The following is a 26,678-nucleotide window of genomic DNA, read 5'->3' on the forward strand; positions in this document are numbered from 1 at the left end:
CAATAGTGGTTTTTTCACAGGTCTTATTACTGAAACTGGAATATAATCCAAATCTGCAATGTTTTGATGGTGCAAAGGAAAAGAGGCCCAAGCAGAAAAGGGCAGTCAGACTTGGAAGAACAGCAGCAATATATGTTGAAAGAAACTTTACCTAATACGCAAACACAAACACACTTCAGACGTTATGCAAAATCGTACGACTCAGTAAGATTATCAAAAAAAACGACACAAGAACTATTCTACTGAACTATGCAATAATGAATTGTAGCAGGACACTCGTCAGGTATTGTCCTAGGAACGGAAGATAATCTTTACAGAGTTGTGCGGGCCTAAAACTGGCTGCTCACTGCTGCAGTTCTGATGGCAACATAATTAGGGAAATCAACCGCAGTTTTGGGCTTGACGTCTCAGAACTATAACTAGGTTATGAGGGGCGCAGTTAATTTTACGCAACTTGTGTAAATGCACGAGCATTTCTGCATCCGTCGCTATCTGGATGCCGGCAGCATTACCAATAACTTATGCCGTTACGCTGTGCTCTGGAAACGAACGCCTTCACCATTGAGCCGCCACGACAGGTGTTATTAATAGAGGTTTACTAATATACGTCTCTACATGCGGCCTTCGTTCAGAAATCTTGTTTTAGATCTAGGTCTATCTGTAAATTATATACGTCTCTAATTTAGGCTATAGAGTGCTTCGGGTGGTAAATCTTGGCCCTGATGTATTTATAGAAAACTCCCGCCGAGTTATATATGCATTTAAGTTATCCTTATTAAGCAATTTGAACTATGCTCTTTTTATCAAAACTCTACACACAAACAAAAATGCGCACTGCTAATTGTTTTGTTCACCTTAAACATACCCTGGCACTGCACACGATAGAGTTATTCAGGATTTTTCAGACAGAGTAACGTCGACCTAAGAAATTGTGGTCTCGTTGGTTTTCTTGTTCTCCTCAGCGCTGTTGTTAGATCTCCTCCATCTCTTCCTCTTCTTTAGGAGCACTTCCTTTACAGGGCTTTGTTGTACATTGAAAAGCTTTGGAAACTTTTTTGACAACAAACTCGTATGGGTTGTCGTGGCCAGAGAAGATCTTTCCAATCTGTAAAGAAAATATTCGAGCATCTTCACACATGATTTTCAGGTAATGTACACATAAAGTCAATTTTTATCGAAGGCCATGTCTCCTACGCACTCATGTACACGACTACCGGGCATGTGTATATGAGCTTGCAATGCGCATTGTCTCTATTTGTTGCTATTAGGCTAAGTGTAGCATTTCTGAAGGTAACTATCCAGTGTCTGCTGTCCCCTTTCAGCCACGGACCGAACTTGCAATTAGTCGCAGACATGCTACTACTCCACCTTCACGCGATCGACAAAGGGCACAGCTTCATGTACCAGTGTATACTGAGTCATTGCAAAACTTCAGGAAATCAGAGTGCGGATTACTTTGCCTGATTGGCCCACGATCGTGCCCACAGTAAACCTGTGCCAATGTCGAGAACAGATGCAGCCACTAGGCTTCGCTCCCTGATACGCGAGCTCACGCAAACTATGTGAAACACCAGTGAATTAATCAACGCACGTCTCCAGATTGAATTCACCTCTGCCACTCCGTCGTCTACCAGGGTTACCACGAGCCGATACAGCACTTCTGTGCCGCCTGTGGCTCGGCGGGGCATTCACAAACGCGTATCCCTTCCGCATCGAAATCCCCGACCACCCTCCTTGCAACAACTGTGCCTGAGAAGACACGATTGAGCACCTCTTCCCCGTTGCAATGTGTCTTGAAAAGTGCTCACGACGGAGCTATAAAAACTGTACAATCGTCCCTTCCCAGAGGGGAAGATCCTAGGGCACTGGTCCAGGCGGGTGTCGGCCTACAAGGCCGTAAGGGCTCTGCTCAAGTTTTAAGGACTTTTGAATTGTGCGACCGTCTTGTGCGAATTGTGCGAATGCCTCTTTCCCCAGCGCAGGGTAGCCAGCCTGTACTGGCTAACCTTCCCATTTTTCCTCCTCTTTCTTTCTCTCTGTCTTCCAAGGAATTAAAAGCGGTAATTTCATTCACTTCAGCTCGCTCTTCAAGATCTTCGCGTAGTTCTTCAGTATAGAAGCGTTCTGCAAGCACAGCACTACTTACGCTCACGGCAATTGTCGAGACCTCTTTTGGAATCGGAAGCTTAAGCTCCATAAGGAAAGCTATAAGCCACATCTGGCAGTTGTGTTTTAGAACATGATACTGTTTGATTGTTCCCTTGGAACGCACAGCTTTTGAGACATCCTCGTAACTGAGTTGGAAGGCTCCTAGAAAAACCTGCAAGAGAAAGTGCTTCATTGGTATATGACGTGTAATGCATAAGTAAATCAAGAGTCACAGAAGGAGCAGTATGTTCAGAAACTGTCGTTAATGATATGTGACATGCTATTAAAGCACTTCCAGAGATCACGCGGACTAAGAGCAACCAATGATACATCAGCGTTATTTCTCATACCTGAAATGACAAAGCACACATTAGGTCGATGCAGGTACAAACAGTGAGGATGATCGCGTGTGCATCCTTAAAGGGACCCTGAAACGCTTTTGACGATTTTCTACAAACGTACTGAGTCGTTAGAGTAGGTCCTTCTGATCATTAATTGACACATCTAAGTGCTCTGCGTAAAGCGTGTAATTCATTATAAGGTTTTAAAAATGCACATCGCTGCCGATCGCAGCGCACTGCTCGGCGGAATTTTAAGCCGCCCCTACCCACATGACCGAAATAACCCATATGACGTCAGTGGGGCGAGCTATCCGATTGGCTGACCAGGGCGCGTGATCGATAATTTTTCTAACTTTATGGTAAACAGATGATCTTCGTAATAGTTGGAATGTTAGTTAATTTGTTTTTATAAAAAGAATGTAGCATAAAGAGAATGCACAAGAATAATTTTTCAGTACACTTAAGCACTTCCGGCACACAGCAGGTGTCGTCTGCTTGTGTTACAACGTACTCCATTTTGACGAGAGCTCCGCGGTCAGAGTTGGTCTCAGTCTTTTCGCGAGCACTATGATTCGACTTTGTTGCCTTGTGGGCTGCAAACGTAGCGACTGGCAATATGTCAAGCTGCGACATTGTGTCCCTCTGCAAGGCAGCGTACGAGCGAAGTGGCTGCTGCGCATCGGACTGCCGCTATCCGATCAGCGCCAGCATTGCGCGTTTGTGGCCGTCACTTTACACCGGAAGATTACTAACGCAATAGCGTTTCGCGAGTCCCGTATTAAGGCAAACATAAGCGCAAGGGGACAGGGTCTGGCCGCTTGATTGTGCCGTAACGGGATGAGCCGAGATGAGCAGAAGGGCAAATGTGAATTGTCTGCACGGTGCAGCCACCTGGCGGCATAGAGCTCAACCATACACAGTAGCAGCAACGAAGCGTTTCCTTCATTGCTGCTGGTCCGTATTTTTCGCAGGAGCGTAATCATCAACACGTTGTTTTTATAAATGTTTAAGATGTTTTACACTTTGTTAGAGCAATATTAGCGCTTTGTTTGACTGGTTAAGCGCTGCGCCAACAAGTGTCTGGACCATGCAGACCGAGAAGGCCGCTCACGTACGTCTACGCCAAAGTTCCTTCATCAGCTTGAGTTTATGCCTCCAGTCATTTGACGAAATGACCAGCTTGCCTGTGGTTAACGGAATACCAGACACGTTAGGCGCTACGACAGAATGCTCGCAACGCACGCTGCTTCGATAGCTGTCGCTTGGGGTCGACAGCCAAGCAGCTAGCGGAGAGGTTTCGCGCGGGTGGGGGCGGGCTCCAAAACACCCGGAAGTGGAAGATGTGACGTCGCATCATGACGCAGGACCAGCGAAGGCGGAGCTTAGCCCCGCTCGCTCGGCGAACGAGTTGAGGAGGAAAAGCATGGCTGGGGAGGAGGGTAACTTATAATCGCTTGTAGCTCCATTAATACGTAACGCTTCACTTAAATTGTGGTGCGAATTTTCTACCTAAGCTGTACCCTACGCGTCTACAAAATTTGTCCGAACCGTTTCAGGGGCCCTTTAAAGGCGTCGCAGTTTCGCCCTCAACGCGAAGCATCGGTTGCTATAGCGAATTACAATTGAACGGGTTTTCTTGCGCCAAAACAACGACGTGATTATGAGGCACACTGTACTGGGTGACTCCGCATGAATTTGGACCACCTGGGGTCCTTTGACATTTATCTAAATCCAAGTACAGGGATGGTTTTCCATCTTGACCCCATCGAAATGCTGCCGCCATTGCCGGGATTTCATCCTGCGACCTCACACTTAGTAGCCCCACAATTTAGCCACTAGGCAACCTTATAACACATTACTAAACAGCAATCTGAAGTCAAGATAATAGTTTTATTGAACAAGTAAGCATTAGAACATGAGTTTTTAACGAAATAATAAGCATGGTGTCCCGCAGGCAAAGCAAACGTCAACACACCTCTCTCGATGACTGCCCTCACTCGCTATCAAAACGACGGAGTTAGGAAAGGCAGCAATAGCGAGTCAGTCAACCTTCGTGCAGCCTCTCGCTTCCATGTGAACTAAGCGGCTAGAAGCCAGCACACATGAACCTATCAGTCCTCGGCGTCTCTAAACTCTGTACCCATCGCAGGTCGCTTTCAAGATAGGGCCTGCCCGGCCACTCACAGCCGCACCATAGCCAGCCGCCGTCGGAGTAGATAGCCCCCCTACTCCGCCTCCCAGTAAATTGCTGGCTATGGATTATAGTGCGCTTCTTCCCCACCTTCCCCTATTCCGAGGGTGAGATAGAGCCACCATCCTCTGGTCACCCTCACATGTTTTCACTCGTACGCACAGCATACGGTCTGCGGCCACAATATAATTGCATTTGGATTTTATACGAAACATCCCGATAATGGGAGGAAATACGCCGAGAGTGCCCATGTAATTGCTATCGCAACAATTGTTTAGCTATGCGTGATACGCTGACGACCGAGGACCGACGCGTGCAGACATCTTACTACGGCTGAAAACTGTGGTATCACATGTTACCATCATTGCGCAGGCATTCGCCAACACCCAAGCTAACCGCTTATTTGCGAGTGGTCTGTGCTAGCCTTCTTTTCCTGATAGTTAGGCCGGCTTTTGGTGCTGGCGCTGGTAGGCCAAGAAAGAGGGCAACGAGACGGGAAGTGATATAATGGAAGATTATGAAGACTGCGCCACAGCATTAGCGTTGGCACTGCAGAGCCTTCATAACGCAATTTCTCGCGGTACCAATATTTACGCGTCGCTATTGGCGAAGGGTGAGTTCATGCTAAATATTGAAAGTAAAATCACTCAAATTGTCTACCATGGTACCACGGACATATGTATCAAGGGCATTATGCCCTTTTACGCAAAGCTTACGCATACTAGTAACAAAAGAGCAACGCTCCACCTGAGCCGAAGTATCGCCAGCCTCCAAGAAAGGATGCAGAAACTCCACTGTAGTTGTCATAATATGCGTAAGGGTACCTCCCAATGTCAAACTGGCCCAACCCCACATTTCAAATTCGCCCACCCCGCCCTTCAAGTTGGCCCACTGAGAAATGTGGGTGGACCACTTGGAAATTTCAAGTTGGTAATTTTAAAATTCGAGTAGGCCCACCCCTGAATTTAGATTTGCCCATTCCTGAATTTGAAGTTGCCCCACCGCCAAATTGCTACTTGGCCCGCCCCAAATTTATTTTGGCCCACCACAAAAGTTGGCCGCTCGAAATTTCAAGTTGGGAAGCCGCCAAACTTCAAGTTAGCCCAACCACAAATTTGAGTTGACCCAAAATTTAGTTAGCCTACATTCAGATTTCAAGTTGGCCCACTACCACATTTCTAGTTGTCCCACTCCCAAATTTCAGTTTGCGCAAGCCTGCTGTAAGCTTCTGCAGGTATTTTTTTTAGGAATCCTACGCATCCCCAGGGGTTTGTTTTCTCATAAATTTGACATATTTTTGTTTCAATTCTCCTTCATCTCTCTCAAGCTATGAATCATCTACAATTTCGCTATTATAAAGAATACATTATTGAAGTTCGGCGATTACGCATTTTTGTGCAGATACGAGGCATTACACTTTTCGCGTGATGGACAGATTTCCATGGGGTACTTACAAAAAAACATGCTTACACATTTATACGGCCTGGAAAGATAGTATGTCTAAGACTAAGGCTTGAGCTGTGGCAGACGCGAAACCAGCGTTCGCTGAATTTGTGCATCGATATACTGTTGGTCTTCTTTCGAGAGAAACGAGAGAGAGGTGGACGCATGAAGGGCGAAAGTGAATAGGCGTAGTGATCATAGGGCAGAATGTGGGTAGCTTCAGAAGGTTAGAATTTTAATTTCGCACATATAAAACTAAAGAGGAAAAGAGCAGAATCACTCAAGGCCATAAGCCAGCAGTCGGAAGAAAGCAGAAGCACAAGTGGATCACATTTCAGGGAAAGTACATTAAGGGTAAATAATGTATGGAAATCGTACAAATTTTACTAAGACGATTGTTTCTGTGTATAGGTATGTGCCTTTAGTTGGCGTATGCAGTTGTAGTTTCTGCTAACAGTGCAGCATGTAACCAGGAAATTTGGTTCCAGTATGTCCCGGAGAAGAAATTTAATTGATATCCTGTGAATAACATTTCTTTAACGCGATAGCGTAATGGCCCCACGTGCCAGAAAATCTGTCGTCGGCGTCCGGTGTCGGATGTCGTTTCGGCAAAAGAATTTTCGAGTCACCCATACCCAGGCCCTTTATCCAGGCCCTTCGGCTACTGAACTAATTGAATTCGTCAAGGTAAACTACGCAGAAAAATCGCAAAGTAGGACTTACACACAACCTACAGATATGATAGCGCCGGATTGTAATTTAACTATACGAGAAACACAATTCTGTTACGCGAAAACTCAAACAAACCCATTTTGAAGCGTTTCACCATTCATAGACCGGCCACAGCGTCCGCCATTTGCGCATGACGGCACCCGAGGGTCTTGGGGGCCACGGAGCGGCGCGCCCGGTTCCTTGCAAAGGCTCTAGATGGCACTCGCCTCTACCGCATCGCCGGCAACACCTTTTGCGCTTGAGCTAAGTTGAGCCTAACTTTAAAAGAGCAACGAGGGTGTTACGAGAACGAAACGAGCTTAGTATTTGTCGCTGTCTTCTTCACCAACTAAAGGTGTTGTGACAGGGATAAGACTGGGCAAAAGAAAAGCGAAAACGTGTTTAGGTAATATATAGACAGAGAAGACCAGATGGCGGAACAACCATCACACGAGCGTTTTTTTTTTAGAGCGCAGCTCTTTGGCGTCCGTTCCTGGGTTTCGCGTCGTCGTCGTCGTCGGCCTCGTAACCAGCTCCGCCCCCCTTTCATCCCCCCAGCGCTAGCAGCGACCGACTGATACCGCTGGATGCCGCTGACGCTGCTAGAGATTCAAGATAACGTGACTGCATAGAACACCGTCGCCGCCATGCAGAAAGAGGAGGAAAGGGTCCCCCCCCCTGTTCTTGTGTGGCGGATAGGGGTTGACTCACTATCGGCGTCAGCGGCATCAGTCAGTCGCTGCTATCTCTTCCCTCCTCCCTTTATCGTGTTGTCCGCTTGCTGCGCGCGCTTCTGCCCCCATCGTTTGCCGCTGGGTGTACACGCCGCCCCCCTCCCCCCTCTTCCTGCGAGTCTCGGGTTGTGGGAGAATGCGGGAGAACATCCCGTTCCTCTCGCTCGTAACGCGTCCCACGGCTGTGACAACCTCGCGAGGCACTTGTATAGATCTCGTCTTTGAGAATCAAGCATTGGTGTACCAAGTCGAACATATATCAGCCTATTTCTCCGACCACAAAGCTTCCTTCATGACTGTCAAGAACTGTTAGTGGAGTCTTTGTTAAAGGAATACGTGTGAAAAATAAAAAAAAAATTCTGTGATAGCGCATACATGTGTTGCTCGATTTCTTTGCCTCAATCTATCGAAAAGGTGAAACAGCTTATTTGCTGCGCTCAAATTTCGCATTAGGAAGTAACGTAATCGTCGGTAATTTTTTTCTATCCTCGTCTTCCTCCCCTTGATTGCGCCCTCTCGAACGTATGGGAATAGCTTTTAACATATGACCACAACCGGTGGGAGCGCCGTCTCGGCGCTAATAGAAGGGAAGGGTTGTTGTCAGGAGAGTAGGGCTTCAAACGGGCAACGTGCACAATATCACTAGGTGGTAAGGGCGATGATAAGGTACCGTCTACCGGGGCGATCTCATATGTGACTTCACTGAGCGGGCGGGAAACCTTTTGAGGTCCAGAGTAGTGAGACAGAAGCTTCGAATACAGGCGCACGTGGCGGGACGGCGTCCAAAGAAGCACCAAGAAGCCTGGGAGAAGTGAACAGTTCTGTGGCGGCTGTCATAACAGGCCTTTTGGGATACCTGCGAGATAGGGTGATGATACCGTGAAATCTGGCGATTTGTTTGAGCGCGAGCAGCAGCATCGCGGACGTACTCTGTAGGAACACAGGTATCTGATGGCAGGAGAGCCTCAAAGGGCAGCGTTGGGTGGCTACCAAACAACAGGTAGAGAGGAGAAAATCCAGCAGTGTCGTGGCGGGAGGAGTTCTACACGAATGTCACAAAAGGCAAAGTGCTGTCCCAATCACTATGATCTGCCGAAATGTACATAGCATAGTGGTCAGCGTGCGATTAAGACGTTCGGTAAGTCCATTTGTTTGCGGATGGCAGGCTGCGCTTAGCTTGCGACGCGTGGAACACGAACCAAGGATGTTGTCAACGACTTGAAAAAAAATTATTTACCGCGATAGTTCAGCAGCTGTCATCGCTCGCCATGGTGGAGAATGGCATCGTGAAGCAGTGAGTCCGCGACGTAAGTGGCACAGCTTGTCGGCTGCCCGGGTGATGGCATACCGTGTGGTGTAGTCAGTGGCCACGTCAACCCAATTGTTCCCCGTAAAAGAAGTTGGTAATGGTACAACCAGTGCTAGACCACCGCGGTAGAACGAGACAGTTGCTATCTCGATGGCCTGAAGCGGACCGGCGGGCAACAAGGACGGGCGCTTGCGGCGCTGGCAGGACTCAAAAGCGGCAACCTACCGACGCACAAAACGGTAAAGGCCTGGCCAGAAAAAGCGACGCCGCACCCGGTAATATGCACGGAACACTTATGTACGGGCGGTTGGGACATCGTGTAGCTGTTCGAGCACAGTGGAATGGAGAGATGTTGGAAGTACAAGCAGATAGACTGAGCTGCTTGTACTTTCCCCTGCCCGTGATGCTGCTGAGCTGCTCCGTGATGGTAGAGAATACCATCACGGAGCACCAGCAGGTGGAAAGATGGGTCGGAGTGGTGAAAGGGCAGCGGGTGGACGATGTAGCCAAGTCTCCATAATTTAGCTGTGCCTTCAGGATATGGCTAAAATCAGAGATGGCGAAGACACACGCGTCGGCATTTTGGGCAGCGGAGTTAGGAGGATCCACGGGATGACAGGAGAGGCAGTAGGCATCCTGGAGCATTCAGCCGGACATGTAATGGACATCAAAGGTACACTCCTGAAGCTTCGATGCCCAGTGACCAAATCGTCCAGTTTAAGGGAGCGCAGCCAGCATAGTGCATCATCATCTGTGATGACCGAAAACGCGCGGCCAAACAAGTATGGTCGAAATTTTGCATCTGCCCAAACTAAAGCGAGGCATTCGCGTCCAGTTAGCAAAAACTTGCGCTCTGAAGGGGAGAGGAGTCGAGTGGCATAGGCGATGACCCGGTCTTGTCCTTGTTGCCTCTGACGTAGGCAGCGTCGATGCTGTGTTCGCTGGCATCGGTGCGATCTGCAGTGGCCGCGCAAGGGTCAAAATGAGTCAAGATTCGTGGGGTGATAATAATCTAGTGAATGTGCAAAAGACACAAGCCTGTTCAAAACCCCGCGAAGGTGATGCGTCTTTCTTCAGGAGTTGCTTTAAGGGGCGGGCAATGTCGGCGAAATGCTGGATGAAGCGTCGAAAATAAGGACAGAGGCCGCCGAAGCTCCCGACGTCTTTGGCCGAAGTGGTACTGGCAGAGTTTTGAAGATAAGTATTTTGTCGGGACCTGCCTTCACGCCACGAGCATTGACAAGGTGACCTAGCAAAGTGCATTCACGACGGCCAAAACTGCATTTTGATGAGTTTAGCTGTAGGCCTCCTCGCAGAAAAATATAAAAACTGCCGTTATGCCTGTAAGGTGGCTCTGAAATGTCGGAGAAGAACAATGACGTCATCTAAATAACACAGGCACGTGGACCATTCTTAGCCGCGAAGGAGAGAGTCCACCATTATTTCAAACGTTGCTGGGGCATTACACAGCCAAATGGCATCTTCCTAAACTGAAAAGGTCTATCCGGTGTAACGAATGGAGTCTTTTCTCGTTCCTGGCGAGCTACAGAAATCTAGTTTCCGGACCGCAGTTCGATAGAGAAGTAGGCAGACCCATGGAGACCGTCGAGAGCGTCATCGATTCTCGGCAGGGGGTAGACGTCCCTTCGCATGACCTTGTTCAAGTGACGTTAGCCTATACAAAAGAGCCATGTACCTTCTTTCTTCTTCACTAGCATTAACTGTGACGCCGAGCAACTGCAGTAAGGTTCAATGACTTCTTTCGCGAGTTTAGTTTCGACCTTCCACTGAATTAGTTGTCGTTCAGAATGGGACACACAATAAGAACGTCGTCTGATGGGGTTTGCGTGTCCGGTATGGATACGGTGTGTGACGACAGCTGTTTGACCCAAAGGGTGGGCATCAGTGTCAAATATGTTGCGATAAGCCATCAACATGTGCCCGATATTGTTAGAATGTGTTGGAAGGAGGTAAGGCGAGTTCATCTCGGTAATATCACGATTGGCTGTACGGCTTGAAATGGGGAATGAAGCGGGGACTGAGGAATCACCGGTAACTAATGCAAAAATGGCATACTCATCGATAGAAGAGACGTTGGCCAGGGTGATACCATTTCGGCTAAGTTGTTTGGAAAATCTGAAGTTGAAGTTGGGAGGGATGCGCCGTTATTATAAACGGTGAAGATGCTACGGGGAACGGCAACATTTCTGGCAAACAGAACGTCAACAATGGGAGTCAGGACGCAACCGCTATCGGGAATGAAAGGAAGAGGCATTAGGTCACATACATAACGCATCGAGGTGCCAGACGGATGTAATCCATGGAACACAAACGCTGTTGACTGTGGTCGGAGCGTCATACTATCAAGGTAGGTGAAGAGGAAGCAGTCCGGTTCCACAATAAATGAGGTAGAATGGGCAGATAGAAAGTCCAGGCCTAGGATGAGTTGTTGGGAGCAGCGCTCGAGCAGAGCAAGTAATGCACTCGTGCAGCAGCCGGTCATACGTATTGGCGCAGAACATATACCAAGGACGGGAACGGTTTCCGCGTCGGTGACGCCGATGAGCGGTAACGTGGGTGGCCTGAGGACCTTCTTACGTCGACGGCGATGCTCCGAATGCATCACTGATATCGGTGCCCCCGTGTCAATGAGAGCAGCGACAAGTTTGCCATCCACCTACACGTCAATTAGGTCGCGTCTAGTCGGCAATGTGGTCAGAGGATTTTGCGGGCGAGTTGTCTATGCAGCTTGACCTCGAGGAGGTGCGTCGTGTAGTTTTCCGGAGGCAGGCGTTCAATTAGCGATGGAGGGCGGGGAAACTGTGTGGAGCGAGATTATGGGCTACGAGGAAACGGCGAACGGGACTGATGACCGCGTGGAGATGAATGGTAGATCATGGTCAGGGCGTTGTCACGGTTGGACTTAAGAGACTCTCTGGAAGGTTGGAAGCGACCAGGATTGGTCTCCTAGCGAGGGCTTGGAGTATAGGGCGCATGTGACTAAGACAGGTATTGTTATAGCGGGCAACGTGACGAATCCGACTGCTAATTAAAGCAAGTGGCCCAGTCATCAATAGTCCTCCACTCAGCCGGATTGCGGTGACGTAGGCTCTGGCCTTAGGCATAGGAACCTGGGAAATGGTCAGGTGGGCGGGAGGGAGCGAGGGCACACAGCATGGGTGAACACAGAGTTCAGGCCAGCATTAGACAGCTCCTGACAATGATCGCTTGGACAAGTGGTACCACGGTAGAGCTGGACTCACAGGCAAGGAGACACGGAGAAGCAGGAAGCCTCAATTTCACGCTTTATGATCTTCGTCACGTGTTCTGTGGTTAGCGGGAGCTGTGACGCAGGCGTGTCTTCGCACGACGACGTTGCTGCGGTGTGGGGAAGTCGAGTGAACTGATGGGCAATACTACTACTTTTGGTGTTTTCAAAACGCTTGCACTCCTGAATGATAGCATTCAGCGTGTTACAGTTCTTGCAGATTAGCAGACTGAACGCATCATCTGCTACACCTTTAAGCACGTGTCCTACTTTCCTAGACTCAGCCATTCGATCATGTTTGGTCACATCATGTTAGCTTCTTCTTCGCCGCGATATTTCGACCTAGAGACTTGACAAACAGAGCACACATCTTTTCTTTGCAGGTATCCGAACTTCCAACTTCCTTGCTGTCCCTGGAAGATAAAAGCGAATGTTGTCCGACAGGACCGTATCATCCCATCGGTTGTTCTTACTTGCTCGCTCGTAGATCGCCAACCACTCATCAACGTGGACATCATCAGTTCCACAAAATATGCCTGGGTTTTTTGGCTCGGGCACGACAGCCATTAACGTTGCCACTGTTGCGGTGGGATCCGCCTCGTCTGTTATTGTGGGAAGAACTAGATGTCGGACGCTGCGGAGCTCCTTGTATCGTGTTGGTACCCCGCACCTCCACCAAAAATGTGACAAAGATAACACTAAGGAACACAATAGGGAAAATATGTTTAGGTAATATATTGACACGTGCACTTGTTCATCTTTATCGGGCGACACGTTTCACCGCATAACAAATGTTATCGCACAGCGCAGTACGCGCCTGCATGTATCGGAAGTTTCTGGAATGTTATCGATGTTTCCATCCGGTGTCTGTGAACGAACCTTGCGTAATCTGATCACATGTGCGCGCGACGCGAATAATATAGAACTTTGTGGAAGGCACGCGGGTCCCAGCGATTACTCTGGAACATTCGATGACTCATGTATAAAAGCCGACGCGCTTGACCTGCTGATCAGATTTTGACGATGGCCGACTGTGTTCGCCGACTGGGTAGCCTGCTTTTGTGGGCACATGTTCACCCAATAAAACGCTAGTTTCGTCTTTCTCAGTTTCACTGCTTTCTTCGCCGTCACTACCACGTGAAATCTGGTGGAGGTGCTTGTGCGTTCATGTACCGATCGGCCCCGCAAAGACGCGATCCAAGCCCGAAGCTTGAGGACAAAACCAGCATCGCCCAAGACCAGCGTGGAAGCCGCAGAATTGCACGGCTTGCACGCAAGCCGTGCAAGCCCAGAGCATCGACTTCTGCCTGAGACGACAAAGATCGTGGCCAAGAAAACCCCAATAGCTGCCCCAGCGTCCCCCGTTATCCTGCAACAACCTCGGCACCCACCGACCTTCCATGGAGGAGCTACAGAAGCCCCGGAAACCTGGCTGGAGACCTACAAAGGAATCGCGAGTTTCAACAACTGGGACTCCAACGACGAGCTGCGGTATGCATAGTTCGCCTTAGAAGACGCCGCCAGAACGTAGTTTGAGAACCGGAAGTTGACCATGACAACATGGGACCTTTTCCGTAGCGGCTTCCTGCACACTTTTACGAGTGTCGTGCGCCAGGAAAGTGGCGAAGCTGTGCTGGACGCCCGAGTGCAGCTACCTAACGAGAATGTTGCCATCTTTACGGAAGAAATGAACCGTGTGTTCCACCACGCAGACCCGCATATGCCCGAGGAGAAGAAAGTCCGCCTACTCATGGGTAGTGTGAAAGAAGAACGTTTCGGCGAAATGACCCGAAGCCCACCAAAGACCGTTGAAGAGTTCCGTCACGAGGCCACCAGCATCGAGAAGACACTCGAAATGTGGAACCGGCAATTCATCCGCCGTACGAACTCTACCAACTACGCAGGAATTCAATCACTGGCCACGGACGATTTGCGCGAGACTATCAGGGCAAATGTACGCAAGGTCTTGCCTTCGCCGCAGCCTCAAGTGGCCTCGCTCGCCGACATCGTGAAAGAGGAGTTGTAGGTATCGCATGGAGTTCCTGAGGTGCAACCACAATTACCACAGCCCCAGCCAGAAGCGATGACATACGTTGCCGTGGCACGCCGTAAAGGTCCCCCTCCGCGACCACGCCAGGGCCCTGCAACGCCGCAATTCTATCGTCCACCGTTGCTGCCCACCCATCGCCCAGCGCACCTACGCGAGGAAGACGGACCTTTGGCGAGTCCCCGACCGCCGCCCGCTCTGCTACACTGCGCAGAAGCCGGCCATGTGTACCGCCGATGCCCATACCGAGAGATGGGGCAGCGAGGTTTCGCCGTTAACGTGCCGCGACCACACATTGGCGAACGGCCTCGCGATATCGCGGACTGCCTCGCCACCACTCGGTGGAGCCCTCGACGACCGTCCCGTTCGCCGTCATCATGCAGCTACTTGTCGCCGCAGCGCCGAGCATACACCGGCCCAGCTCGGGGCCAGTCTGCGAGCCCATATCCGAAAACTAAAAGCAGCAACCGATGGAGGTGCGGTTGCTGTTCGTCGAACTGACGATGATCCTCCGTCGCCGACGAAGACGCCGAGGAAACTACCTTGACAACATAATGACACGCCGCCGTCCCGACAAAGTCTGGAAGCAAAGAGTACGCCGACGAAAGACGACCTGACTGCGCCACGTACCCGCCACAGGTCAACGAGACGCAGCCGTGATCCGACGCCAAGACCTAACTGTAACGCAAGACAAAGAACCACCGACCTCGACATGCTTCTCGACGGCCACGCAGTGAACACCTTAGTAGACACAGGAGCTGATTACTCCGTCATGAGTGGACCCATCGCCGCTCAGTTGAAGAAAGCTAAGACTGCATAGAACCAGGGATTCTTAGCAGAGCGTGCTAAAAATCCCTGGTTCCGGACACGCCGCCATTGGAATCTGAACCTGGCAAGGTTTAACCCGAGAATGTTATCTAGTGAGCCGAGTCTAGCAGTGCTATTGGAGAAATTAGAGGGCAGTAGATGGGGTATATAATAGGGCTCAGTGAAGTTAGGAGGACAAAAGAAGCATATACAGTGCTAAAGAGCATGCACGTCCTGTGCTACCGGGGCTTAGCGGAGAGACGATAACTAGGAGTCGGATTCCTGAATAATAAGGATATAGCTGGTAACATACAGCACTTCTATAGCAATAACGAGAGGGTGGCAGGTCTTGTGAAGCTCAACAAGAGGTACAAATTGAAAGTCGTACAGGTGTACGCCCCTACATGCAGTCATGATGACCAGGAAGTCGAAAGTTTCTGTGAAGACGTGGAATCGGTGATGGGGAAAGTCAAAACAAAATACACTATACTGATGGGCCACTTCAATGCCAGGGTAGGGAAGAAGCAGGCTGGAGACAAGTCATTGGGGGAATATGGCATAGGCTCTAGGAATAGCAGGGGAGAGTTATTAGAAAATTTGGAGAACAGAATAATATGAAGATAATGAATACCTTTTTCAACAAGCGGGATTTCCGAAAGTGGACGTGGAGGAGCCCGAATGTCGAGACTAGAAATGAAATAGACTTTGTACTCTGCGGTAACCCTGGCATCATACAAGATGTAGACGTGGCCAGCTAGGTGCGCTGCAGCGACCATAGGATGGTAAGAACTCGAATTAGCCTAGACTTGATGAGGGAACGGAAGAAACTGGTACATAAGAAGCCGATCAATGAGTTAGCGGTAAGAGGGAATATAGAAGAATTCCGGATCAAGCTACAGAACAGGTATTCGTCCTTAATTCAGGAAGAGGAGGGCCTTAGTGTTGAAGATATGAACGACAATCTTATGGGCATCATTAAGGAGTGTGCAATAGAAGTCGATGGTAACTCCGTTAGATAGGATGCGATCAAGCTGTTGCAGGAGACGAAAGATCTGATCAAGAAACGCCAGCGTACGAAATTCCCTAACCCTACAGCTAGAATAGAACTCGCAGAACTTTCGAAGTTAATGAACAAGCGTAAGACAGCTGACATGAGGAAGTATAATATGGATAGAATTGAACATGCTCTCAGGAACGGAGAAAGCCTAAAAGCAGTGAAGAAGAAACTAGGAATAGGCAAGAATCAGATGTATGCGTTAAGAGACAAAGCCGGAAATATCATTACTAATATGGATGAGACAGTTCAAGTGGCTGAGGAGTTCTCTATAGAGATTTCTGCAGTACCAGTGGCATCCATGACGATAAGGGAATAGAGAATAGTCTAGAGGAATTTGAAATCCCACAAGTAACGCCGGAAGAAGTAAAGAAAGCCTTGGGAGCTCTGCAAAGGCGGAAGGCCGATGGGGAGGATCAGGTAACAGCAGATTTGTTGAAGGATGGCGGGCAGATTGTTCTCGAAAAACTGGCCACCCTGTATACGAAATGCCTCATGACTGCGACCGTACCAGAATCTTGGAAGAGCGCTAACCTAATCCTAATCCACAAGAAAGAGGAAGCCAAAGACTTGAAAAATTATAGACCGATCAGCTTACTGTCCGTTGCCTCTAAATTATTTACTAAGGTAATCGCAAATAGAATCAGGAACACCTTAGACTTCTGTCAACCAAAGGACCTAGCAGAATTCCGAAAATGCTGCTCAACAATGGACCATATTCATACTATCAACCAGGTGATAGAGAAATGTGCGGAATATAACCAACCCTTACATATAGCTTTCATTGATTTCACTGATTTCATCTATGATCAGGGTGTAGATGAGCCGAATGTAAAAATACTGAAAGATATCTATAGCGGCTCTACAGCCACCGTAGTCCTCCATAAAGAAAGCAACAAAATCCCAATAAAGAAAGGCGTCAGGCAGGGAGGTACGATCTCTCCAATGCTATTCACAGCGTATATACAGGCGGTATTCAGACACATGGATTGGGAAGAATTGGGGATAAAAGTTAATAGAGAATAGCTTAGTAAATTGCGATTCGCTGATGATATGGGCTTGCTTAGTAACTCAGGGGACCAATTGCAATGCATGCTCGCTGGCCTGGAGAGACAAAGCAGAAGGATGGGTCTAAAAATTGATCTGCAGAAAACTAAAGTAATGTTCAACAATCTCGGAAGAGAACAGCAATTTACAATAGGTAGCCAGGCACTGCAAGTGGTAAGGGAATACAGCTACTTAGGGCAGGTAGTGACCGCGGATCCAGATCATGAGACGGAAATAATCAGAAGAATAAGAATGGGCTGGGGTGCGTTTGGCAGGCATTGTGAGATCATGAAGAGCAGGTTGCCATTATCACTCAAGAAAAAAATTGTAAAACAGCTGTGTCTTACCAGTACTCACGTATAGGGCAGAAACCTCGAGGCTTACCGAAAGGGTTCTGCTTAAATTGAGGACGAGCTATGGAAATAAGAATGATGGGTGTAACGTTAAGGGATAAGAAGAGAGTAGATTGGGTGAGGGAACAAATGCGGGTTAATGAAATTGCTACGGCATGAGCCGGGCGAGGAGAAGAAGAAGAAGACGTTAGCGTGTGCATGCGTGTGCAGCCTCGGGACGCCATCTTTACTTCACCATCAATCTCGGTCCTTAAATAAAGCCTGTTTAACTTTAACCGTAACAGTTTTGTGGTGGAGGTGCTGGGTACTTCGACCAAGACGACGGAGCTGCTGCAGCAAGTACCACGCCGGGAGCCGACGCCTCGCTTGACTGCCCCCAACACCACTTGAGATCCCGATGTCCCACAGCGGTGACCAACAACATTCTCTGGCAGCTCCAGTGCGAACATCCGGCGCCTGGATGCATCAGATAGCCGTAGCCTTCTTTTCTTTTCTGAGTGCAAATTTTCCATCACTGAGTGCGAGTGCCTTGCACTAGTTCAAGCTGTCGGCATGTTTCGACCATACTTGTTCGGCCGCACCTTTTCAGTCATCACAGACCACCATGCGCTTTGTCGCTTGTCTTCCCTCAAAGAATCGATTGGCCGACTTGGTCGCTGGGCAGAGAAACTGCAAGAATACAGCTTTGATGTGACTTACAAATCTGGCAGATTGCACCAGGATGCGGATTGCCTATCCTGTCATCCAGTGGATCCTCCTGACTTGTGAGAGCACGATTCGTACACCTGTGTCTTCGTGATATCCGCTTTAACCGACATACGCAGCGAACAGCTCCGCCATGCCAATTGGCGGTCAATTATCCCCCGTCTCCACTCTCATCATTGTACCCCATCCCCACAATTATTAGTGCTTCGGGACGGAATCCTATACAGACGCAACACCAGCTCCGATGGCCCGGAACTTCTGGTTGTTCCCGAAACATTCCGTTCCACTGTTCTCGAACAGCTCCATGACGCCCCAGGAGCTGGACATCTCGGAGCAACTCGCACCTTCGATCGCGTTCGGCGTCGGTTCTTCTGGCCAGGCCTCCACTGCTCTGTGCGTCGATACGTCGCTGCTTGTGAATCCTTCCAGCGCTACAAGCATCCATCTTTGTCGCCAGTCGGTCTTCTTCAACCCATAGACATTCCTGGTGTCCCGTTCTACCGAGTCAGGCTTGATCTCATCGGGCCATTCCCAACAACTCTGACTGGGAACAAATGTATTGGCGTAGCAACGTACTACGCGACGCGATGCGCTATCACGCGGGCACTGCCAACAAGCTCTGCCACTGACGTTGCGGAATTTCTCCTTAACGACGTTATTCTTCACCACGGGGCTCCTCGGCAGCTCCTGGTCGACCATGGTCGCTAATTTCAGTCCCGAGTCGTCGACGACAATCTTCGTTCGTGTTCCAAACGTCACAAGCTTACCACTGCCTACAATCCACAAACCAATGAGGTTAGCGAGCGCTTCGACCGCACGCTGACCACAATGCTCTCCATGTACGTTTCCTCAGACTACTGTGATTGGGACAGCACCTTGCCTTATGTGACATTCGTCTACAACTCGTCAAGTCTTGACACCCCTGGCCTTTCCCCCCTTTTATCTCTTGTTTTGCCGCTATCCCACACTGCCCTTCGAGACTCTATTACCATCACCTGTGTACCCTGTTACAAACTACGTCCGCGATGCAGCTTCTCTGGCTGCAACGGCTCGCCAGATTGCAAGGGATCGTCTTTATGCCTCCCAGCTGTCCCAGAAGGCCCACCACGATCGCCATCACAGAGTCGTTAATTACTCTCCGGTATCCTTGGTCCTGCTCTGGATGCCTTGCCGCCACGTGGGCTTGTCGCCAAAGCTTCTTTCCCACTACTCCAGGCCTTGCAATGTATCGGTCCTACCCAAGGTCACTGACATCACGTGCGAAATTTCTCCACTGGACAGTCGAGCATCTGCCGCGTCCGCGACTGATATCGTGCACGTCTCCCGACTTAAGACTGGCATTGCCGGACACGATCCTACGGCTCCTTAAGCTCTTGCCAGGGGGCTTTCTATGTTACGCGCTATTCCCGCGCACTGAAGCACGCATCCTGCCGAGCATGGAAGAATGGGCCAGAAAGACGGTGAAGACGACGATGAGAGTAGCACTCGTGTTGTTCTTCCATCTAGCCTGCAGCCATCTCTATATATATTTTGTAAATACAATTTCTTATCCCTTTTGGCTACTCTCATCCCTGTGGCAATATCGAATTAGTTTTCACATGCCACCAGAGTGGTGCCATGTTTAGTACATGCCACTGAGCCAGCTCGTCACTGAGCAAGCTGCGTGCATGACAGCAAGAGAGGGAGCCGAGCTGCTAGTAATTTTTGAATGTATCGCCAAGCACCATAGAGCCCGGCAGTTGCTCTTTGTTGTTTTGTTTGCCCTCGGTCGATGACTTGTACTCAATATGAGCGGGTAATCACTATTCAGGTATAAAGAAGGCGTTTAACACCAACTGAAGCAACTGGAATATTTGAGGAAGAATTCAAGTAATGATGAAAAACTTAAATTAGTACGAACTAAATCTAAGAGTTAAATTGCTTTGAAACAATAATCAATTATTGAGTAGCTGGGCAAGTACTGCGGTGACATTGTGAAAGAGATATTACTCCAGGGTAAGAAAAATGTAAAATTAATGCTAACTAGAGTGAACGCTACATGTCAATTATTTTTCTTTGCATATATGGATGCACGACTGAATCGAGAAAAAATCAATAGCCTCATCAAGGAACCAGTGGTCAAGCAGTCGAGGCTCAGCTGACCAGCGAAGACCTTTACGACCAAGCAAAATTAGGGCACATGACGCCACCCACCTTGGACGAAGACTTCGCCTGATCCCGGGCCGCTACATCTATTGATCGATAAAGTTTATTAATATTACTGTTTAACCTTGTGAAGAGAATGGGCAGAGGGAGGTTATAGCCAGCTCCACTAACACCCTTCTGTTGGGGTACGTGTGCACTCTTGATCGAGTGGGACAACCTTGGACGCACATGTGAAAGAATTCTAAACGTGTATATCAACGGCTTTATATACGCTGCCCAAGTACACTACTGTGAGGACGAATGTACTTACCTTGTCCCGTGGTAGATTGCTTGTTTCAGTGGATCTCATGTAAGGCACGAGTTTGCCCTCCTCTTGCAGAGCTTCGATTTTCCAGCAATCACCATCGTCAAACTCGCAGTAGACTTCCCAGTGCATAAAGCAATGGCTTACTGCTGTTGAAGAACTGCTCGACGAAAAGAGAAACTTCGTTTGGACGCTGCGGTTCCCGATAGGTGTAAATCCCATAGTCACTTTACAAGAAGGCTCGTTATGAGGCGCCATAATGAGAGCACTGCCGTGTGCTGTGCAACCAGTGGCACAGGAATCTGTCTCTTTGTCAGCCAAGTACAGCCTTTCAGGATTCTGCGGAAATATAGAAAAATAAGCGAATGTACATTCTTCCTGATCACCATTTTTATTCATTGTCACCATTATCTATTAGGGGTTTTTCAAATTCCAATAGAATGAATAGATAATGTGTTGGCAACACTGTTTTGCTCATATGCGAATGAAAAACTCTTCTATCTAGTTGTTCTCTTTTTGCATAGGCACACCCTTTTAATATAAGCATAGCGCATCTTGTTTTTTCTTTGGAATTACGGACTCAATCAATCAATCAATTTTTTATTATTACATAAAAATATTATATAGATAGTGGTATACAGAAAGAGGTCCCATAGTTAAAAGTGAATTGGGACCTACTGTTCATGGTTAACACAAAAGTTCATTTGGCAAGCAACAGCAGCTGAATCGGTACATTACAAAGTAGATACAAATTACAGATACAATTACAAAGTAAAGTAAAAATAGACAATATAACGGCAGTAAGCAATATTGCGAAACTAGATAAAACTAAAGTAAAACAGGAAGGAAAAACTTAAGAAAAAAATTAATTACGTGTTGGAGTACTTAAGAAAGAAGGTCTAAAACAAGAATCGGACTATACAGTGCATAGTGTCACATTTCACATAAAAGAAAATTTTTCAGTTCGTCAAAAACTGATAGTACACACGCAGTATCTTCAACAAACGTGCTCAGCTTTCTTTTATCGTTGATTCTAGCCGGGCAGATATTGTCATTTTTACTTAAACGCGGTTGTCAGCAAAACTAAATAACAATGAAATATTCGATTGCGAAAAAGCATAGAAGATTTATCGGTATGACCGCGACATTCGCTCGGGCGGAGGCATTTTAATTGGCAGCGCTGATGCGCTCAACGCTCCAGTTATTGGTGTTGCCTCGTCTTTGGAAATGATTTGTGCACGCGCAAATTTTTCCTCTCGTGGCTTCATTTTTTGCGCATGCTATAGGTCGCCTACTGCCTCATCCTCTTCTTGTTCCGATCTTCACGATATTCTGAACAGATTATTTGTAAGGTATCCAAATTCACATTCTATCCTTCTGGGTGATTTTAGCTTCCCGAACATAAAGTGGCAATCCCAACTTGTTTCTTTAGAGCACAATTCGTCTGAGTGTACTCAATTCATAAACCTATGTACTGATTTCAACCTCACTCAGGTCCTACACCAACGAACACGCATTACTCCTAATTGCTCTAACCCACTTGATTTGATCTTCACTACCTCACCTGACCTTGTTTCTGCAATAAGTTATCAGTGAGGAATAAGTGATCACTTAGTGTTGCATTTTGATATCCAAGCTCGTCTTTGTATAAAAAAAAAGTGTAAAGCATAGCCGTGATTTTTCTAGAGCCGATGTTCAGGCTATGACGGCAGAAATGGAACGCTTTGTTGAAGGATTTATTGCTGAGTTTTATCAGCGCTCGGTCAATGATAACTGGTTGATGTATGAAAGCAAATTACTGAACCTTATTGATCGTTATGTACCCAAAAGAATCGTTAAATCTGACCAACGTTCCCCGTGGTTCAATACAACATTACGCCGCCTACGCAACAAAAAGAAGCGCTTGTTTCGATGCGCGCAACGTTCGAACCTCGTGATACCTTGGTCAGATTATCAAGCCGCTAACGCTACTTATGTTGGGGTGGTTGCTGAAGCAAAACACGTTTTCTTTACTGTTGCGCTTCCTCCGTAGTTGCACAGTAATCCTCGTAAATTTTGGAGCATAGTTGGCGGGAGAACTAACAGGCAAATACATTTAGAACGTTCCGACATCGCTGTTCCTGTCGATGAATGCTGCATTGTGCTCAATAATGCTTTCACATCAGTTTTTCATAAAGTGTCGCCTGTTTGTAACCCTTTGATTGCGGTTCGGAATTTCCCACCTATGGATCCCATTGTAATAGATTGGGACGGCGTAACCAATCTAATTAATGGCTTAAAAATATCTTCATCTGCAGGAGCCGATGAAGTCACGACGAAAATTCTAAAACGTACGGCCCTGTATTCATCTATTATTCACTCTAAAATTTTTGAACAATCCTTTGAACAATCCTTTGAAGAACAGTGCTCAATTCTACCCGGCGACTGGAAAGATGGGAAGGTTGTTCCTGTTCACAAGTCAGGTACTACGCGTTCACCCAAGATCTATCGCCCTATCTCATTACCCGTATCTCTTGCAAAATTCTAGAACATATATATTCACACCTACTTAATTTCCTAGAAACCAATTAATTTTTTAACCCTTGTCAGCACGTCTTAAGGAAGCACTTTTCGTGTGAAACTCAGCTATTATCATTTACCAATGACCTGTTCTTTATTGCTGACCTAGGTTTTGATACTGACGGCATTTCTCGGAATTTCGCCAAGACATGTGATACGGTCCCACATAATTTAGTAATCCTTAAGCTCAGCAAACTTAATATTATCCTAACGTCTTATCTTGGATTAAAGACTTCCTGACTAACAGAACACAGTATGTAACAGCTAATGATTACTCTTCTCCTTCCTCTGCTGTAAAATCGGGAGTGCCGCAAGGATCCGTGCTGGGCACCTTGCTTTTTCTCGTTTATATTAACCACCTCCCTGACTGCATTACTTCTTCCTCTATTACGCTTTTCGCTGACGACTGTGTACTCTACAATAAGATTAGTAATCCAGCTGATGCTAGCAAACGGCAAAACGATCAGAATAATGTGTCAATCTGGTGCAGTAAATGGCTAATGCAACTTAACGTAACCAAATGTACAGCTATGCAAACTTTCCGCCGTTCAAAATGCAGTGACCCTCCCCTATACTTTCTTAATAGTAATCAGCTAACACCTGTTGACTCATACAAGTATCTCGGTCTTCATATCACAAATAACCTCTCATGGCACACCCACATTGAGTACGTCTGTAATAATGCTAAGCGCATGCTTGGATACCGGCATCGTAATTTTTTATCTGCGCTTTCATCCCTTACAGTAATTCTTTACCAAACATTGGTACGATCGAAGCTCGAATACGCATGCGCCATATGGGATCCCGCTCAAACCACTCACACTTGCCCTCGAATCAATCCCAAACTGTGCAGCTAGATTCATGATCATCAGCCTGGTTACGCCCATTGCAGGGCAAAGGCCTCTCCCATACTTCTCCAATTAGGTTTAACAGTTCCGGGAATGCTATCTGATTTCTTCAGTTGGACACTTTCATTCTTTGTTGTTTGTTTTAGGTGCTTTGCTACTTAGGAGAGCTTACCTACTGGATGCCTTGGGGCCTTACCTCCCACTTCAATTGCTGCTTCTCAAGCCAGCCTAGTCATGGTTTCATTCACGGCCTCTATGTCATTTTCATCTCTCTGTTCTAAGGCTCCAAATTCGTTTGAAAGTGCCAACCTGAATTTGTATGCTTTTACCCTTACTGGGTCTAGGTTGGCATGTTTCTTCTTGACCAAGTTTACTTTTTCTTTCTTCAAACTGAGGTGAATCGTAGCCCTCACTAAGCTATTATCACTGCACTTTACCCTACTTTTACATCCCGCATTATGCTGGGATGGGCAGAAAGTATGAAATCAATTTCATTTCTTGTTTGACAATTAGAGCATTTCCAGGTCCACTTTCTGTTGCTACGCTTATCGAAAAAGGTGTTCATTATTCTCAGTTCATTCGTTTCTGCGAATTCAACCAACAGGTCTCCTCGAGTATTTCTAGAATCCACGCCGTAGTTGCCAATTGCTTGTACACCAGGCTGCTTTTCCCCACTTTTGCATTGAAGTAGCTCATGGCTACAGTATACTGAGTTTGCTCTTTTTGCATCGTTAATTCAACATCTTCATGAAACTGTTCTATTTCTGCATCATCGTCACTGGCGGTTGGAGCGCAGGTTTGTACTAACTTCATTCTATGCCTCTCATTAAGTATGATTACGGCTACTGCTACCCTCTCAATAATGCTGTCAAATTCCGCAATGTTGCCCCACTATGTCCTTATGAATTAGGAATCCTACTGCCAAGTGCTTCTTATCTGGTAGTCCTCTATAGCACAGGACGTGGCCATTTGTGAGCACTGTATAAGCTTCGCCAGTTTTTCTAACCTAACTAAGGCCAACGATATCCCAAACAACGTCTAATATTGCCTCAAAGAGTCCTGCTACGCTGGCTAGCCTAGCAGCCCGCACGGCAGCTGCTTAGTTATAGGCCGCGCCACTATGTTACTTTTTACATTGCCTATTTTATCTGTTTCCTACCCTAGTATCATCAAATGTTACAAAAAGTTTGCTCGTCACACAAACGTTTTCTTGCTTTGGGATGCCTGCAGGAAGCTCTCTAATTTTTTCAGATCCACCAGCTCGTCGAATGCCTGGCCTAGTAGCTTGAAATTTCTGCCCACGTGTGAGCCGGGTAACATTAACCAACGAACGAGTCATACTTTCTCCTAACATTAACTTGTGTATTTCGCGTGCCTAACGAAATGTTCGCATTCACTCTCGTTGCGAAACTTTCCCTCATTCGCTGTGTGTGGTACTTGCTTGTTCGTGTAGTCAGGAACTAGGATTCATACAAATAAATGTATATTTACTAGTATTGTCCTTTGTGCAGCAAGCACAATTTAAACAATGTTGTGTCTCCCGGTTTTTATGTCCTTCTCATAAAAGGTATTCTTTTCGTGAATTTTCTATACGGCATTGCGTATGTGCATCCTGCTATGACCTCACAACGCATCGACAGCGTGGTTAAAATAAGATATAGGAAATGAAATCTTAAATCTTTTGCGGCTTTCGCGCGCAACCTCTCTTAATAAATGTTCTGTCTGTTGAAGCTACTTGACTGAAAGTGCATGCTAATCTCTGAAATCAGTACAGCGCCTGACAGTACCACAAATAATACTTTTTTTAATGTGTCCATTCATAAACCCTTCAATCACGTGTAATATTAATATGGCACATTAAAAACCTCACCATATAGGGACAACATATAAAGGAACGTTGGCGTATCGGGTATGGTCTCACTAAACGCTGTTGAATTGAGATTCTCAAGAAACGATCACTAAAGCGTGAAAGATTAATTGTTGCCCAAAAGAGGTCCACATTGTTCGTGGGAAAAGCAGTCATGTGTAATACAGCACTTCACATCCAAGCGAAATTCTTACCTTTATCTGGGCCAGAAGACGAGCACGTGGGATAAGCTCTTGAATTGTTCTTATTTGCGGTGGCATCTTTATCCGCATTAGTCTTAGAAAATCAACTACCCATTTTTGGCAGTGGTTTTCTATCTTATCGTACTTCCCTGGTGCTGAAATGGCGACGTAGGCTTCTGATATGTCGTTGAAATTACGCTTGTGAACGCCTAGTGGTAGCTGAAAGAGAAATTATCACAACTTAACTTCAAATATTGCGTGGTCGGAAAGCATACATAGAGTTCATACTTGTAATAAAGTTTTTGCTGGGGTGTCTTGATTCACAAAATTCGATCTCTTCGATGCGTAGCGAGAGAGAGAGAGAGAGAGAAGGCAGAAAGGAAAGCAGTAAGTTTAGTCTGACTCTGCCCAATTTGCTACCCTACAAGTCGGGAGGGGGAGGAGGGAGACAAAGAAAGAGAGAGAGAGAAGGCGTGACTCCTGATCGCACTTTGACATGCACTATGCTGGTGCGGCGGATACAAATAGGGCACTCAAATCTGTAGCCTCCGGGAATTTTAGAAGATCTCAAATGGCTTTCTGGGCTAATGAACTGGGAGGCCACGCTCCCAAGAC

The 26,678-nt window shown here is 47.3% G+C and overlaps 1 protein-coding gene across 1 annotated transcript in view; it reads right to left on the reverse strand.

Moving 5' to 3' along the window:
* Positions 1-273: 273 nt before the first annotated feature.
* Positions 274-26,678, reverse strand: part of LOC139048792 (uncharacterized) — a 119,547-nt gene continuing 93,142 nt past the window's right edge. The window contains exons 8-11 of the mRNA XM_070523446.1: positions 26,076-26,282; positions 20,614-20,946; positions 2,147-2,320; positions 274-1,105 (exon numbers count right to left, since the gene is read on the reverse strand). Of these exons, the coding sequence (XP_070379547.1) occupies positions 971-1,105; positions 2,147-2,320; positions 20,614-20,946; positions 26,076-26,282 (849 nt within the window). The 3' untranslated portion in view covers positions 274-970. The remainder of the gene's footprint in view (positions 1,106-2,146; positions 2,321-20,613; positions 20,947-26,075; positions 26,283-26,678) is intronic.

This window comes from Dermacentor albipictus, chromosome 8 (genome assembly GCF_038994185.2).
Source record: "Dermacentor albipictus isolate Rhodes 1998 colony chromosome 8, USDA_Dalb.pri_finalv2, whole genome shotgun sequence".
Taxonomy (NCBI): Eukaryota; Metazoa; Arthropoda; class Arachnida; order Ixodida; family Ixodidae; genus Dermacentor; species Dermacentor albipictus.